The sequence below is a fragment of the Emydura macquarii genome, unplaced genomic scaffold (assembly GCF_026122565.2).
Source record: "Emydura macquarii macquarii isolate MOO-44397 ecotype Brisbane River unplaced genomic scaffold, CSIRO-AGI_Emac_v2 contig_1876, whole genome shotgun sequence".
NCBI lineage: Eukaryota > Metazoa > Chordata > Testudines > Chelidae > Emydura > Emydura macquarii.
The window spans coordinates 14,087,753-14,103,860 of NW_027132013.1; the positions used below are offsets into that span (position 1 = coordinate 14,087,753).

Here is a 16,108-nt window from a genome sequence, read left to right on the forward strand (position 1 = left end):
CTATGGCAGAGGCGCCTTCCGCTTCCGGTCCGTGTCCCCTGTCCTCTGTCCTCTGTCCATGTCCGCCGCTGGCTGCCGTCCGGGCCCGGGGCAGCAGGATGTTGGCAGCCGCGCTGGGGCTGGCCCGGGCTGGCCTTAGAGGTGAGATAGTGGGGAAGGGCGGCTCGGCCTGGCCTGGCGAGGGAGTCGGAGCCCCAGTGACCACGGCCCCACCAGCCCCGTGTGAGTCGGGCTCCCCTCGGAGAGGAGCCCTTCGGAAAAACCGGCCTATATGCAGCCCCTTCTGGCTGAGGCGGGGATACCGTGTCCCCTTCTAGCCGTGCCTGGAGTGGTTGGGTGGCAGCGCCTGTCTTCCTGCCCATTTCCCCTCTGCTTAGCTGCGTGGGCTAGTGCCGACCTTTGGGGAAAGATTTTTACTTCTGCGAATTCTCTACAGCGAAATGACAAATGTTGGTGACTCCAGGTTTAGTAAGAGGCCGCCTGCCTCTTGTGCTGTAAGATTGCTGCTGAGTTAGTGCTTCTTGGCAAGGCCCAATCATAATTTTTTGGGCCCAGTACAGACTTGTAACACGGGCCTCCTCCTACACACATACCCATGGGTGTTGCAACCTCCAGGCCCCGGTAAAGTGTACCCTTCTCCCCCTCCACTCCCCCGTGTGAGGGCCCTGCTTCTTGGAGGAGGTTTGAATAACATGATGATCGTGATATAAACATCAAGACAGAAAGAAGGGATCTCAGAGAACCATGTTGCATGTGAGCTGTCCTTTCTGTTATGCAGGGTATCACCATTTTAGCGTTTGCTCTAGTCCAGTGGTTCTTAACCTTTCCAAACTACTGTACCCCTGAAGCCTGAGTCCCACCCCCACAGGGCTGAGGCATGTAACTTAGTTTCATGGCGCCCCTGTAGCTCCAGGCAATTGCCTTTCTTGCCACCCCCAATACCAGCTCTGCACTTGCGACCCCTCTAAAACCCCAGGTTAAGAAACGCTGCTCTAGTCTATCAAGCACTGCTCACTTGCAAGTAAAATTGTTTTGCACATGGTTTAGATATTGCTGTAGAAAAATGAGTGATGCACTTTAGGAATGGAGGATGTGATTAATCAGATTTCTGGTTTAGGAGAGGAGCGTTTATTGCTTTGAGTGGAAAAAGTATCATAGAAGCCTTTGTTTTTGCATAGTGCTTAGTAGAGGGAATAGGCCTTTTTGGTAGAATTTGTTCGTGTGAGTAGCACTTGTCTGCTGGACTGTATGTTCAGTATTTCTTTTATGATATTTTCACTATACTATCTGATTATTGTTTGGGGGGAGGAGGGGTCAGACATAATTCACATATGTTAAAATGGAGTTCACCTAACCAGGATGGGGCAACATGAGGAAGCCTCCTGGTCTCTGGAGAGGAGGAAAAAAGGCATTCCTCTTTGTAGGAGGATAGAGTATGTGGTACAGACAATTTCATACATGTTCTTTCTCTTTGTAGCTGCTGTACGTCCTGCAGTGCTGTTGCAAGCTCGTTTTGAGGGGAGCGCCACAACCGAGACCCATCGTAAGTCTGTCTAAATTCATTAGTATTTAACCAACTCCTGGAATCTGTATAGTGGGTCTCATTTAGAATAACTCAGTAAGATAACCATGTTTTCAAAATCAACCCAGAATATTTTTGCAATAACATTTACACACATAAAAGAAAATGCATGTGCTTTATATTTTCTAAGTGTGGTGGTGTTACTACTGCAAGCTTCTGACTCAACCATAACTAGGGCCCTACCAATTTCACAGACATGAAAAACATGTCACAGACTGTGAAATTGGCCCTTCCCCATGAAATCTCCTTTGTGGTGCTGGAAGTGTCCCAACCGGGAGCTCCTAGCTGTTAGTCCCGGCCAGGCTGTGGAGATCAGAAGCCTCCTGTGGCTGCAGGAACCTTTGGGGCTGCTGTCCAGCACTGTAGCTTCCTGCCTAAGGGGCAGATACTGGAGGTGAATCCAATCTCCCCCATGCAGCTGGGAGCACCCCAGCTGAGTGCCCATAGTTGCTAGTCCCGGCCAGGCTGGGGTGCTTCCAGCAGCACAGCGGAGATCAGACTCACCTCCCTGCTGGGCTCTGAAGGCAACACAAATGCCTGCCACCCCCTACAACAGGTTTTCTACCCTCCTGTTCCCAGTTCCATTTTGGGTCAGGACCCCCATGGTTACAACACCCTGAAATTTCAGATGAAAACATCTGAAATTGTGAAATTGGACCAATTTTCAAATCCTATTGCCGTGAAATTGACTAGAATGGACTGTGAATTTGGTAGGGACTAACCATAACACTTGCATATATCTCAGAAAAGAAGAGGATGTTTAATTTTGGTAACTTAGTGTTCTGAATGAGTTTATCATAAAACATTGAATAAATAACAAGCATTTTGAGCAAAAGAACAGCTTTGCTGGAGTCTACACTCATTACATTTCTCTCTTCGGTGTAATGAACACCATTTGGAGTGACTACTTTTTCCATGAGACTGTTTCTGGTGATCACAGCAGATCTAACTCTGTGTGGCAATAAATCTTGAACAACAAAAAACAAACAAATGTTTTGGTTGACAAAATGAAAAAACAAGGATACTTCAGGTGTTGTGAAAGAAGTTGCTAAGACGTCAGACCATCCTATGAAAAATGGGAACTGTCCTGGTAAAACTAAGACACATTATCAGCTGGAGAAACCGCCTTCCTCTTATCAGGAATCAGTAGGTTAAATCCATTTGGAAATGTTTGTTGATGTTCAGTCTAAACCTCTCTCTCGTTTTAGTCCTGTTACTGAATTATAACTTCTCTTCCCCTCCCCTCTCTTCTCTTCCCCTCCCCCATTTTCTACAACACCTTTGGTCCCACTCAGTTGATGCAAGTAGTTTCATAGTCATGGTGACAGGGTGTTCTGTTGTCTGACACCTGATGGCTGGGCACTGAAGTAGACTTGTCCACTTACCAAAGTCTCTGTTTCCTGGATATGCTATGCATTTTGTACCTTGCCACAGATTAGACTAAACATGTTCCTCATGGTGTTGGTAGGTAGCCCATTCAGTTCACCAAGCTGTGAGGTGTCTCCCTCCCAGAGTTGGTCTTTGCAGTCATGGCTTGTATCCTCTGGCCTGGCTGGTCCCTGCTGGGGGACAGACCCATGGCCAAGCTGGCTAGAGTCATTCTGAGTTAGTGTGGGCTGGGAGTTGCTGCTCCTCTTTTTATGGCTTACTATGTGATAGACCTGAGAAATCTGTTGTTCTTTCCAGCTACCATTAGACCAAAGGATGAAGTGGCCCAGAAGCAACTATATGCTTTTGGAGAATATGTGGCTGAAATTCTGCCCAAGTACATCCAGCAAGTCCAGGTAGGTATTACCAGTCAAATCTTTCTAGCTTGAGGGAGGTGTTGTGAGGAGTTGGTTGGGTGGGAGAGAGTGATAGAGTTGACTAAAAACCATTTCTACTATTGAATTCCTTGGTTTGATGTGATAGACGTGATCATGTGGCCCAAATCCCTCCGATCTCAGTATCTTTTTTCACTCAATGCACTGCTCAATCCCTTTAGCGTCTATACTAATTCACTTCCTGTTCCTTTCCACAGGTGACCTGTTTCAATGAATTAGAGATCTTTATCCATCCTGATGGGGTCATTCCAGTTCTGATTTTTCTTCGAGATCACACCAATGCCCAATTTAAATCCCTGGCTGACTTGACTGCTGTTGATGTCCCAGCTCGACAGAACCGTTTTGAGGTAGGAGCTATTCCTTGAAGGTACATACCTGCAAGGAGTTATAGAAGATGATGGTGTTGAATACTAAGATAAGCAGTTGTTTGCAGCTCCAGCCATGGCCTTCACTTTCTGCGATAGTTATACTTATCCACTCTGAGAACTTTGGGTTTTGCTTCACCCACTGAGAATCAGTTGTATCGCTGACATATCATTAACATACCCAGTTAATTAGTGAGCCTGAGGCACTCTGAGGAGAGGTGTCTGCATCTGGGGGCCATGAGACAAGTGCATACTACTCTTTGGGTCTGAAGCCATTGATTTACTTTGACCATGGTGCACACACCTCTCTCCTCCATATGTAGTCCTCAACCACCTTCTTTCTGATGGTGTCAGCTCCTTATGCTCCGTGTCCCTTGCCCTCATTGCAGCCTTCAACTCTGAAAAGCTCTATTCTTCTGGGTGGCCTGTAACTGTGCAAACTTCTCTAGTTATTTAATACTAGTTGGGAAGTAGCACCTAGAGGCCCCAAACAGGATTTGAGGCTCCACTTTGGCTAGGCAGCGTACACACACATAACAAAGAGACAGTCCCAGCCCCAAAAAGTTTACAATTTCGTGTCTTGGCTCTGCTCCTACCTAGCTGCATCTCCCTCTATGTGAAGATGCCTTCTTTGTTTTAAAACCCTCCATGGACTTGCTTCACCTATCTTCTGAGGCCTGGTCTCTCTCTCTCACTTTTCTAGTACTAGCTTCTGTCCCTCCATAGGATCTGGCTGCTGGGGATATAAGAACCTTCTCTTTTGCAATTCACACAGTCTGGAACAGCATCTGTCCCTCTTTTGCCTCATGGGATTTCCCTATCAGATGAAAGGTGCTGTATTCCAAAACAAAAAACTAAAGAGTTTGCGCTGAAACTGTTTTAGCACACTCCTAAAAACAGTATTATCTTTTCTTTAGGCTTGGTCTGTGTTAGAAATTTTGCAACAGAGTAGCTAAATCTATTTAAAGTTGGTCTAATTATACCAGTGAAAACCCCTTTTATAGAAGCACTAAACTCCTATTGCATAAAACCAAAATGAAATGTATTTTTAAACTTCTTAAACACACAAGAAGGTTAAAGCTGTCAAAATTTAATTTACCAACTTGCTTTTTAATATTTTTTTTTAATTAAAGAGACTTCCTTGTATTAATAGCTTTTAAAGAACTAAGGGAAAGAATTAGTTATAAATGGCAGGTGGGATTTTCAAAGTCACCTAATGGATTTAAGCATGTGTAACTCCCACTGACTTTCAATGGGAATTGAGCACCTAACTTCCTTAGGTCTTTTGGAAATCCCATAAGATAGCTCTTCAGTTGTTTCAAAACACAGATGCACACACAGAGAGAAAAGATAAGAAGGCTTAGCTTCTGTCTTTCACTTGCAGTTCCTCTGAGACCTGGAAGATTTTTAGCTGTGTTAAAACACTTTTTTTATTGCCTTTTTGGCCACAGACTCACAGCAATGTTGCAAGGATAGATATGTCTTGGCTGTTAGACAAAAAGAGAGAGACAGAGGTAGGGGGAGTGGTAGAACAACAGCTGGCTGAAACTGAACCCAAGCCAGACAGAGGTGATGCTAGTGGCAGATGAAAGGATTTTGGAGAGTTTGCAGCCACAGTGCAGTCTCCTTTGGTTGAAGGCACACCACCACAGTCTGTAGCCTAGAAGTACTCTTGGATTCATTGCTGACATTGAGGTCTCACATGGCAGCACCTGCGAGTAGTGCTTTCCAATATCTCCAGTTGGCTAGGACACCCCATCCTATCCTGGTGAATGAAAACCTGGCCTCAGTTATTTGTACCTTTGGTCACCTTTTGGTTGGTCTACTGCAAATACACCCAGGCATGAAGCCTTCAGCCCTTAGGAAACTTCAGCTGGTACAGAACATTGCAGCGCATCTCTTCAGCAACACAGCCTATTCTGAACCTATGAAACCTGTTCTCTGCCCTCTATACTAGCTTCCCTTAGAATTTTGAATCAGGTTCAATGTCTGTCCTTATCTTCAAAGTGCTCCATGGCCTGGGCTCAGAAGAATTAGAAGACCACCTAAAGCTCCAGGGCAAAGACTGTGGTTGACAAGTACGCTCTTATTGGCATAGTGGAACTCTCAACAATAAGAGTAAGGCTCACCTGTGTGGGAGACAGAACTTTCTCTGAGGGGCGTTCCAAGACTTGTATGAACTCCTCCAAGAAGTAAGGGCCATCATAAACCCCATGACTTTTTGCTTCAAGTGCAAAGCACTTTTTTTTTTAATCTGGCTTTCTCTAATGTAAATACATAGCAATAGGTATATTCAAACAAACAAAGCTACCAAAACATGACACACCACTGCACATGCTTCTGCCCCTGGGGAGAAAATGAGAGAATAACCCACACATGACCGCTATGAAGTCATGTTGCTTAATGCAATACTGTAAAGCACTCAGGTATTACAGTGCTAAGCACAGTATATGAACCTATATAGAATAGAATAAGGGGAGGAGAGATGAACAGAAGGAAACTTACACACAAGAAAGGGCATAGCAATAGGGGCCTAAGTTTTGCACTTCGGGTATTGTTCAGGATTTAGCTAACCTTATGGATGTGGAGATGTCACCTGGTTCCTTCTTCCCATTCTGGTCAGGACATCTTTCAGGATGGAACAATGAAGGCTAATCAGTGTGATGTAGATTCCTGGCTCCTAGCAGATGACCATGCTGGCAAGACTGGCTGGCACACAGTAATGCATCTTCCTTCCTGTAAGATTAAGCTAGTTGCCAAGTGACACCTAGTAATGCAGCGTCCAGAAAGGGGCTTCATCCCATCAGAATTAACCTATCAAAACATATCTGGTGTTATATGTGGACACCTCCTGCCATTCTAGCAACATCTTAATATGTTACTAAAACAATTTTTGATCTTGCCAAAAGCCTTACAAATCCTTAATCAGTTTTTAATTTAAAATACCTCTAATTTGTAACAGTACTTTTGTCTCCAATTTTTGCTAATTTTATAAACTGGTCAAGTTAAACTCTTATTACTTTTTTCACCAGCTTTGGATAATGTAGACCAGGGTATAGACCTTAACATTACACGTGGCCAATTAAGTTTCAGTGGGATTGGTTTGTTTCTGGAGAAATTAGAGGTGGTGGTTTTTGTTTTTTTCATAAATCAGACTAACAGTGAAAAAGTTAGCTTGAACTTTAACTATGAAGTGGCTACCTTTGCTCTATAGGTATGAAATGCTATCATGGTCTCACTGGAAACCTCATCTGAAAACCTCTCTTATTCTTTGCCCATGCCTCTTCAGCTAGTATTTTACAATAAAAATAATTCCGGGAGATGGTTTGTACGTGAGCTAGGACACAACGAAGTGGTTGCCTTTTCTCAATTCCCTTTAGATTGTATACAATCTCCTGTCCCTGCGCTTCAATTCTCGGATCCGTGTGAAGACGTACACAGATGAACTGACACCTATTGATTCAGCAGTATCAGTGTACCAGGCAGCAAACTGGTATGAAAGAGAGGTGAGTTCCAGTGTACTTTCCCAGGGGCTTTGGTCTTGGGAACAGGGTCTGTATGGGGGTTGAGGAAGGCTATGTTTCCGAGATGAAACCCTATTCCTCTGTGATTTGGGCAGGAGGGAATGGTGTTGCCCTTGGTGCCTCTAGGAATGTGAGAAGAGATACTTGACGCTCTTTTAAGGGCTTTGAGCAAAGGTATAACAAGATCCAATGACTGGAAGTTGAAGTTAGACAAATTCATATTGGAAATAAGGTGTAGATTTTTAACAGTGAGGATCATTATCCATTGAAACAATTTAGAATCAGACATGTAGGGCTGGAAGAGATCTTGAGAGCTCTTCAAATCCAGCCTCCTGTGCCGAGGGCCAAGGCAGGATCAAGTAAACCTAGACCATCCCTGACAAGTGTTTGTTCAGTCTTAAGTACCTCCATTTACCGGGATTCCACAACTTCCCTTGGTAACCTGTTCCAGTGCTTAACTTCCCTTATAGTTAGAAAGTTTCTCCAAATATCTAATCTAAAATCTCCCTTGTTGCAGATTAAGCTGATTACTCCATCCTACCTTCAGTGGACATGGAGAACAATCCAACACCATCCTCTTCTTAACATATTTGAAGACTATCAGGTCCCCCCTCTCTCAGTCATCTTCTCTGTAGATTAACATGCCCAGTTTTTCTAGCCTGTCCTCATAAATCAGGTTTTCTAAACCTTTTATGATTTTTGTTGCTCTCCTCTGGACTCTCTGTAATTTGTCCACATCTTTCCTAAAATGTGAAGCCCAGAATTGGACACAGAACTTGAGCTGAGACCTCTCTAGTGCTGAGTACAGCAGGACAATTACTTCCTGTGTCTTAAATAGGAGACGCCTGCTAATACACTCGGATGATATTAGCTTTTTTTGCAACTGCATCATATTGTTGACTCATTCAGTCTGTGATCCACTATAAACCCAGATCATTTTAATGAATACTACCATCTAGCCAGTTATTTCCCATTTTGTAGTTATGTATTTGATTTTTCCTTCCTAAGTGGAAGTCCTGTGCATTTCTTTATTGAATCTCATTTTGTTGAATGCAGACCAATTCTCAATTTTGTCAAGGTCATTTTGAATTTTAATCCTGTCCTCCAAAGTGTTTGTAATTCCTCCTATCATAGTGTCATCTATACATTTTTATAAGCATACTCTCCACTCCATTATCAAAGTCATTAATGAAAATATTGAATAGTATGGGACCCCACTAGATAAACCCCCCCAGTTTGACAGCAAGCCATTGATAACTATTCTTTGAGTACAGTCTTTCAACCAGTTATGCACCCACCTCATAATAATTTTATCTAGGCCATATTTACATAGTTTGCTATGAGAAAGTAATGTGGAACTGTGTCAAAAGCCTTATTCAAATAGATATATCACATCTACCTTTTCCCCCCATCCACTAAAGCAGTAGTAACCCTGTCAAAGAAGGAAATTAGGTTGGTTGAGCATGTTCTTGTCCAATCCATGCTGTTAATTCCTTAAAATGCTAATATCCTCTAGGACGAACCAAGGATTGTGGTTGTTCCAATAGTTAATGACCCTCGGTGTTAAAAATTTACACCTTATTTGCAGACTGAATTTGTCTAACTGGTAATTTTTAAATCCAGGTTGAATTTATTTTTAAAAAAATATAAGCTCAAATTCAAAGGGAATTTTTTTGAGGAAGTTCTGTGGTTTGTGTTCTGCACAGGATTAGATCCTCTGTGGAAGGATTAGATTTTTATCGGTAAATGTCAGAAAACATCAGTTTTGTCATACGCACACAAACTGGTGGAAAAAAATATTTCCAATGATGCTGATAGAAATTTACAGATAAACAAAGTAAGAAAAATACTGGTTGAGAGATACAGTTTGATTTTTAGGATATTTATTTTGTATATCTTGACATGTGATGTTGACAATTTGTATGTTAACAGTGTTAAGCTTTAACTTTTTGAATCTCATTGTCTATGGTCATTAAATAATTGTCTGATTTCCCTCCCCCCCCCCCCCCAAATTTCTCACAGCTGTGAAAATTTAAATAGATTAAATGTAAAAAAGCTTCTTAAAACCATAATTTTGCACAACAGTGAAAATTTAATTTGAGGGGAAATAAGCTTAAAAATAAACATCAGTATTATCTATTGAAATTGCAAATAAATAAAGATTTAATTCTGCCAAGCCTACTTAAAACCCATGATTGTATATAGGGCAGACTAGATGATCACAGCGGTCCTTTTTGGCCTTAGACTCTATGAACAGTGCCCCAGATCAACTGCCCAGCCATTACATTGGCCAGGCAATCCAACCTACACGTAGTTGGTACAGTATATGCGGCTTCTTTCTAGGATGAGAGAGAAAAAGGAGTCTTATCCCCCATGGTATGCTCGGCAGGACTCTTTGGGAAGAGGTTTTCTCTGTTGGGTTGGCCCCTCTTAGATGAGGTGTGGAAGTTTTAAGCCTCTGAGGTATGCTATGGGGCTTTTCTAGGATGGGGTGATGTGGCTTGTTTGGTTTCCTTTCTTTTAGGTTTGGGACATGTATGGAGTCTTTTTTGCCAACCACCCTGACCTGAGGCGAATCCTAACAGACTATGGGTTTGAGGGTCACCCCTTCCGGAAAGATTTTCCACTCTCCGGATATGTAGAGGTATGAAGAATTCTGGTTCACTCTGCATTCAGAAACCCTGTTTACGCTTCCTGGCTGTTTATGGAACTCTGAAAAGTTTGCTTAATAATCATTTACATTTTTATAGTGCCTTTCAGGCACTGTACATGTTGCCACTGGAGTGTAGCCAGCACACAGCACTCTGCATAATAGGGGAGTTTCCTGTTACATAAGAGCAGCAAGAAGTTTTGCTTTCCAGGCAGAGAACACAGGACCATCTACTTTTAATGCTCCTTTCAAAAGATCAAATTCATTCCCACTGAATTCTGGCAAGTCAGTTTAACTCCATCTGAGGGTTTAATGATTGAGTTGATCCTTCTGGAACCTCTGGTTCCAGGGAGTGAAGGTGTTTCAAACCCAATGGCAAGACTACAAAGCCATCACCTTTAGTTGCCTACGCTATCTTCACATACCCCATTCCTGTAACCTAGATTCTTATCTAGGTTAAAACACAAATGAAATGAGTTTTTGTCTCAGCCTAATTCCAAGTGACTACATCACATAGCTTAGTTTGTTTGCACAATTGAAAATCTGTTGAGGAGAAGCTAGGAACTAGAAAAAGGACTGCAGGTCAGGATTAGAGAGGTGGACCAGAACAGGAGTAGCAGAGGGTGCTATAGGGAAGGATCAAAGGACGTGCAGAATTGAGGTTGGGAAATCAGACTCCAACAACAAGGGGTCAGGCTTGATGTGTGTCACAGAGCTGGATGGTGCACACTTGCACTTTGCCAATTCACCTTATGCCATGTGTCCTGAGCTCTCATGAACTTTGAACTAAAAAACTGAAGTGAGTGCAGTCTGCAAGCATGTCATTTTTTATATTTGGCTTAACAGAAGAAGCTGCTCAGTAGCAGGGAATGAGCAGTGGTGACCAGCTTGTGTTCTTTGCCCTGTTGCAGGTGCGGTATGATGATGAGGTGAAACGGGTGGTAGCAGAGCCTGTGGAGCTGGCTCAGGAGTTCCGCAAATTCGATCTGAATAGTCCCTGGGAGACATTTCCTGCCTATCGTACAGCTCCAGAGCCCCTGAAACTAGAAACAGGAGAGAAGAAAGGAGATGCAAAATAGCAGCAGGACAGAGAGGATGCTGGGAACTTCCTGTGTGGCACTGACTTTCTGTTCTACCTTAATATTTATGTGAATAAAACTTGACATGTGATCCTTGTCTGTGAACTCATGAATGGAAAATGCAGTTTTCTAATTGGTTGAAAAGCACGTGGGGAAAAGCCTTTCATTAACTGTAAAATCACTAACAGGAAAAAAATTAAAAACTGGGTGTGGGACCACTATGAGGAAGTACTAGGGAGGGGACTAGATCATGGGAAGGAAAAGGGGAGCAGATAATGAAGGCCTCAACTGTCCTCCTTCTGTTTAATTAACTGGTGTGGCCAGAACCCCACCTGTTTACAAGGAAACATCTGATTAAACATTTTGATTAAAAAAATAGAATGATAAAAAAATAAACAAGGAATACTTTAAATGGATTAAAAACTGGCTTGATTGACAGGTCTCAAAATGTAATTACAAATAGGGAATCATGGTGTGGGTGAGTTCTGGGGGGGACTCCACTAGGAACTCAATTCTTGAGCCTACGCTATTTAACATTTTTATCATTGACCTGGAAGAAAACATAAAATAATCACTGACAGAGTTTGCGGATGACACAAAAGATTGGGATGAACAGAAGAGTTAATTGATACAGAGTGATCTGGATCACTTGGTAAACTGAGCGCAAGCAACTTATTGTGGTTTTAATACTCAGAATGCTTATGTGAAGTTATACACCTGGGCCTATGTTCTTTGTTCCTGTCTTACAGGAGGGGGGACTCTATCCTGGGAAGCAGTGATTGAAAAATAATGCAATTCTAGGAGAGGAATATTGAGTAGGAAGGCTATATTATCTCTGTATTTGCCATTGGGTCAACTGCTGCTGGAATACTGTGTCCAGTTCTGGTGTCCACAGTAGGATGTTGACAAATTGAAGACAGTCCACAGAAGAGCCATGAAAATTATTAAAGGATTAGAAAGCATGCCTTATAGTAACAGACTCAAACTCAATCCGTTTAGCTTAATAAAGAGAAACTAAAGGGTGACTTGACTACAGTCTATAGCAGGGATGGCCAAACTTACTTATCCTCTGAGCCACATACAACAATCTTCAGAAGTTCGAGAGCCAGGGTGGGCCTTGGGGCTTCAGCCCTATGGTGGGGCTTGGGGCTTCTGCCTGCTAAAGCCCCGAGCCCCAACAGGCGCCTCCAACGGGGCAGAAGTCCCAAAACCCCCTTCCCTGCAGGGCTGGAGCCCCAGCAGACGTGCCCCAAGGGGTAGAACCTCTGAGTCATGGCAGGTGCCTCTCTGCACGGCAGAAGCCCTGAACTCCCCACCCCAGTCTGGTAGGCGGAGTATAGGTGGGGGCACAGAGGGCTCCACGAGCTGCACTTTAACTGTAAAAGAGCCACACGCAGCTCCTGAGCCACAGTTTGGCCACCCCTGGTCTATAGGTACATATGTGGGGAAACAAGATAATGGACTCTTCAATTTAACAGTTGGAAATTGAAGCTAGACAAATTTAGACTGGAAACCGGATGCAAATTTTTAACAATGAGGACAATTATCCATTGGAACAACTTCCAAGCCTTGTGGTGAATTCCCACCACTGGCAATTTTTAAATTAAGATTGGATGTTTTTCTAAAAGATATGCTGTAGTTCAAACAGACACTACTTCGGGGAAGTCCTGTGTTATTCAGGAAGTCAAACTAGATGATCACAAAGGTGACTGGTTCCTTCTGGCCTTAGAGTCTATGATATAAAACATAGAGGTAAAATATGTATAGAGGATATGCTTTCTTCCCCACTGTGTGCTCGTGAGCATTGGTTTGGTTTGGTTTTGGCTTTTTTTAGGCTGCTGCAGATCCCTATGTTTGGGACTTGACTTAGAGCTGCTTTTTCTAGTGAAGGACAGTTGCCTTCAGCATAGTTATGAAAAGTTATAGCTCTTCTTGTGAGGGGGAAGTAGTAGTCATCGCAGTCAACAGGTTTTCTAGGTTTTATACAATTCCCAGCTTCACTTTGAACCTACATATCCCACCATCTGAGATGATGAAATAGAAAATATTCTTGTAGCTGCTGCTAGAAATGTGATATATAAAACATGACTGATGCTTTTGTATAGTGGGAATATAGGAAGCTATGGGACAGCATCTATTGCACTAGAGGAAGAAATTTTTGGCAGTTTATCCATTATTGCAGATGGTGCTTCATAAAGCACTCTCCCTGCAGCAACCCCACAAAGTCGCTTGTGCCATAGTACCATGAATCATGGTATACATAATATTATTTTTTAAAAAAAGCAAAAAAATCTCACTGTGATAAGCCAGAAAAAAATAGGGGTAGTCACTGAAACAGAAGGAAAATTCTTGCATAAATGGGAGTGGGTAGCTGAGATGGGTAAGAAGTGCAAGGCACTGCCAAGCTAAGACATAATGCTAGGACTGCTAAACAACAACGGTGGTGCTGGATTCCAAACAGCTATCCTGATGGAGTCAGAGCACAGCACTTGGCTATCCAGAGTATTCATTGAGGAAACTAGGGTAATGACGGGGGGCCAAATCCCTTCTGGCCAGGGAAGGCTCTGGGTATATAACAGTGCAAAACCATGCTTGTAGCTGCATCCTTCTCACTCACACATGCTGGCCGCAAAGACTCTTAAGGCCTCACTTAGTGTCACTCAGACCAGTGGCTAAAGTGCAGGTGGAGCTGGAAAGAGTACTATGTAACAATATGGGAGAGGAGCCATGACCTAGTGGGGGGTGGAGCAATGAGATGGATTTCTGTTGTTTTGAAAGGTTTCAAGTTCTATGGAAAATTTACATGTTCCCCCCACTGGAGAGCATAAACCCAAAGGTGTCTGGGGCTCAGGAATCTTCAAAGTTCTGCTCTGTCTAGAAGGCTCTGGTGAATCCCACTGGAGGAACAGGACAACTTTCCTCACAGCAGCCTAATTTGAAATGATTTGGGATTGCTATTGGCCCGGACATATTCTAGCATGAAGTAGCATAGGAAGGCTCAGTGTAGTGGTTTGGTCAATTCTAACTTGCAGATGTGTAGAAGAGAAGGAGCCACAAAATGCTTTTAGCTTTATCTGAGTTTCTGTCTTGAAATCAACAAAGAAAAAATATAAATGTATACCTAAATACTCTCCTCCTGAAGCAGTGGTTCTCAAACCGGTACATGGAGAATTTACCGGTGCTCCACAGGAAGTTGCCTGGTCACAGACTGCCAACATTTCCCCCTCCACTGCTAAATTGGTGATTTTAATGCAAAATATTTTCCTAACACCAATTTTGTATGCCAGCAATTGCTGTAGTGATTGCCAAGTACTGTTATATTCTGTCACTGGCCCCATTTTTGTTCTGTGTTTGTACAGCACCTAGCACAAAGGGGCCCCGGTCCTAAGCACTATTGAAATAATAAAAATAATAATCCCATGCAGAACTAAACAAAGCTTACCTCTCCCAAAACTGACACTGCAAATGGGAGGAGGACATGTCCACAAGACCATCTCTACTACACTGTTCACTCTCCAAAAAAGGTTCAGAGATTCCACCCTAGATTAAAGGGTTTAACAAGGAATAACTGGAGCTGAAGCAAGTGAGGAAGAGTAGCTTGACATGAGATATCCAGGGCTATTGTAAAAATATAGCCTCCTTTTCTAGCCAAAGTGTTGGCAAAAACAGTTCCCTCAGGAGAGAGATTCTGAGCCTCCCAATTCCTAAGCCACTGGACTTTCTGTGGATCACAAATAACTCTTCCATTGGGTAGTGTGTATCTTTGTAGCTAATGTGATTATATTCATTGTCAGTGGCAGCCTTAGGGCCGTGCAGCTGCATAAGGCCCTGTGCTACATGCTCACATCCAAACCTCCAGCCAGAGCACTAGCTTTAAGCCTCAGTACAATATTCTACCTGATTCTGGTGGCAGCATATACAGCAGAGTGGAATCCCCTATCTTCCTTGCTGAGAAAAGTATATGCTTCAGTTCCACCTCCTGTCTTCTAACCTGGAGATATTTTTTTCCAGAGGCCACACAGGCTCAGCCTGAGTGGGATTGTAAGTGAGGAAAGGGGGCTTTCAGGGGTGCACAGGGGTAGACACTTGATAATAGCTGGGGAGGGATTTTCTATATATAACTACAAAATTGAAGGCTGGTCTGTATTGTGATGTAAAAGTCAGTCACACAAGTGAGCAGTGAGTTAGCTGAAGGCTGATTGGCTTTTGTCTTTGTTGTTTGATAGATCATTGTACTAAACTTTCCCTCCAGAAGGGTTTCTACAAACAGAATGACCTTTCCTTTGTCAGCCTGTATATGTTGGCTGCTGTTGTCCTGCTGTGGAGCCTACATAGGCTGCCAGCCCCATCCTGCTGTGACATTTCAAGATTGTTTTCAAAATTCCAAACTCAGTAAATGGAAAATTTAAAAGGAAGCCAAAGAGCTGAGGAGAAGCATCTTGTGGGGCGGGTGGCGCCCACACTCTACAGGGACATTAAACTCCTGTTTGTCACATATGTTTAAATGGAAAATCCCTTGGGATTAGAAACTTCCTATTGAAATACTTTGGTGGAAAAATCAGAATTTGGGAAAGAGGCTTTAAAAATTCTGCCAAAAACTAAACAACAAAGTCTTCAAGCTTCCAGATTTCAGTGGAAAATACCCTTCAGGAACAGAGAATTCAACCGCAGGCCCTTCCCAAGACTGAAGTGAGAGAAAGAGAAGGGAGGATCCGTTCCAGCAGAGGCTGCTGGGATCAGAGAAAGGGAGGAGGGAAGCCACAGTAAACAGCTCTCACTTCATCCAAGACATTTATCTACAGAACGGGTGGGGACCTTATCTGGCATGGTCCTCATGCTCCAACTACAGCTCAGAGCCTGGCTGTGGACAGCTCTGGTCCTCTATGAGTTTGCTGGATCCTGGAGGCAGACAGGTAGGAGGTGCACCTGCAAGGGAGGAGGCTGTTCTCCAAAGCAAATGTGTCTGTGTAGTTCCACTGATGCTGGGTTTTGCCTAATTCCAGAAATAGGGTGGTGGGCTGGCTACACTGACAAAAATAACTTTCTGTGATTGAGAGCAAACCAATTGTGCTTCATGCTGGGCTC

General features: G+C 43.2%; 1 protein-coding gene across 2 annotated transcripts; it reads left to right on the forward strand.

Annotated features, from left to right (window-relative positions):
• Positions 1-2: 2 nt before the first annotated feature.
• On the forward strand, positions 3-11,132 carry NDUFS3 (NADH:ubiquinone oxidoreductase core subunit S3). Of its 2 annotated transcripts, none has more exons than XM_067557722.1 (7): positions 3-141; positions 1,478-1,543; positions 3,269-3,366; positions 3,603-3,752; positions 7,151-7,276; positions 9,819-9,938; positions 10,856-11,132. In XM_067557722.1, exons 1-7 carry the CDS (start codon positions 3-5, stop codon positions 11,021-11,023), a joined length of 867 nt encoding a protein of 288 aa, XP_067413823.1. In that variant the 3' UTR covers positions 11,024-11,132. The 2 variants fall into 2 exon arrangements, with proteins under 2 accessions (XP_067413823.1, XP_067413822.1); XM_067557721.1 differs by having other exon boundaries at positions 84-222.
• Positions 11,133-16,108: the final 4,976 nt, after the last annotated feature.